Source organism: Trypanosoma equiperdum, assembly GCF_001457755.1.
Source record: "Trypanosoma equiperdum strain OVI genome assembly, contig: ctg_925, whole genome shotgun sequence".
NCBI lineage: Eukaryota > Euglenozoa > Kinetoplastea > Trypanosomatida > Trypanosomatidae > Trypanosoma > Trypanosoma equiperdum.
In genome coordinates, this window is record NW_027124893.1 from 120 (window position 1) to 1,120 (window position 1,001).

Here is a 1,001-nt window from a genome sequence, read left to right on the forward strand (position 1 = left end):
TAAACTCAGAATATATCTACAAAAATGAACTACCACCGCTGCAAATGACAGCATGTACAGTGCGGGAAAAGAAAAACACGCGAAGTAGAAACACATCGAAAATTTTCTTTGATCGTGTTTTAGAAGGCAACAAGTGCAGACATTACACGCACACTCGAAAAGTGAACCAAAATACCAGAACATAAAGGCGACTCTTTGGCAAACAATTTTTTTTTGAAATTCCAGTGTATAAATAGAAATTCTCGCAATGATTGCACCACGCAGCTTAGTTCTATATATCGGATTATTTTGTGCAACCGCTTCACTAGCCACAGCGGGCGCAGGACCAGGGGCAATAGCCAATGAACAAATCAGCGACATCCACACACAGGATCTATACTACTCCAGTATCCAAGCCGAGCTCCAGCACTGGCAAAACAGAAATGCAGAAGCAGTGGCTAAGAGAGAAAAGGAGGAAAAGCTACTGCAACTAGCGGCAAATTCATACAGCGGAAAGCCAAAAGGCCATGCGTACGATACTCTAGCGTTGCTGGCGGATCAACGTGCAGCAGCGGCGGCGGAAAGCGCTTACAATTCGGCTTCAGCTACCAGAGCGGCAACGGCGGCGATTGCAAGACGGCGCGGCGAGTACACTGTGTTTCATGCTTTAACGGCGGCGCAGCCACCGAGAAAACTGACTCATGCCAAATCGACCGCATCTGCGTCTCTTCTGATTTCAGCGTAAATAGCCCTAGTATGCGAGGTTACAGCGCAACCCGAAGCAAAAACCAAAGTGGACTGCAGCACTGCCGACAGCAAATCTTCAAAAATAGCGACAATAAGAGGAGCTTTACAGCATGCACAAACCCTAAAAATCATAGCAACAAGCGAACTCAAACCTCAAAAGCTCACAGCGACACTCAAAGCGGGAGGAACGATCACGACGCAAAACCAGTAAAAAACAACGTCTGACGCACTAGCCTGCAAACAAAACGCTGGTGGCCCTGTGGCAGAGAGCTCAG

At 47.4% G+C, this 1,001-nt stretch overlaps 1 protein-coding gene across 1 annotated transcript; it reads left to right on the plus strand.

The window, feature by feature from the left end:
• Positions 1 to 247: 247 nt before the first annotated feature.
• Positions 248 to 724, plus strand: TEOVI_000453300 (uncharacterized protein; the record flags this gene model as incomplete). Its single annotated transcript, XM_067227292.1, has 1 exon — positions 248 to 724. The coding sequence occupies one exon, from the start codon at positions 248 to 250 to the stop codon at positions 722 to 724; it is 477 nt and encodes a 158-aa protein (XP_067083393.1).
• Positions 725 to 1,001: the final 277 nt, after the last annotated feature.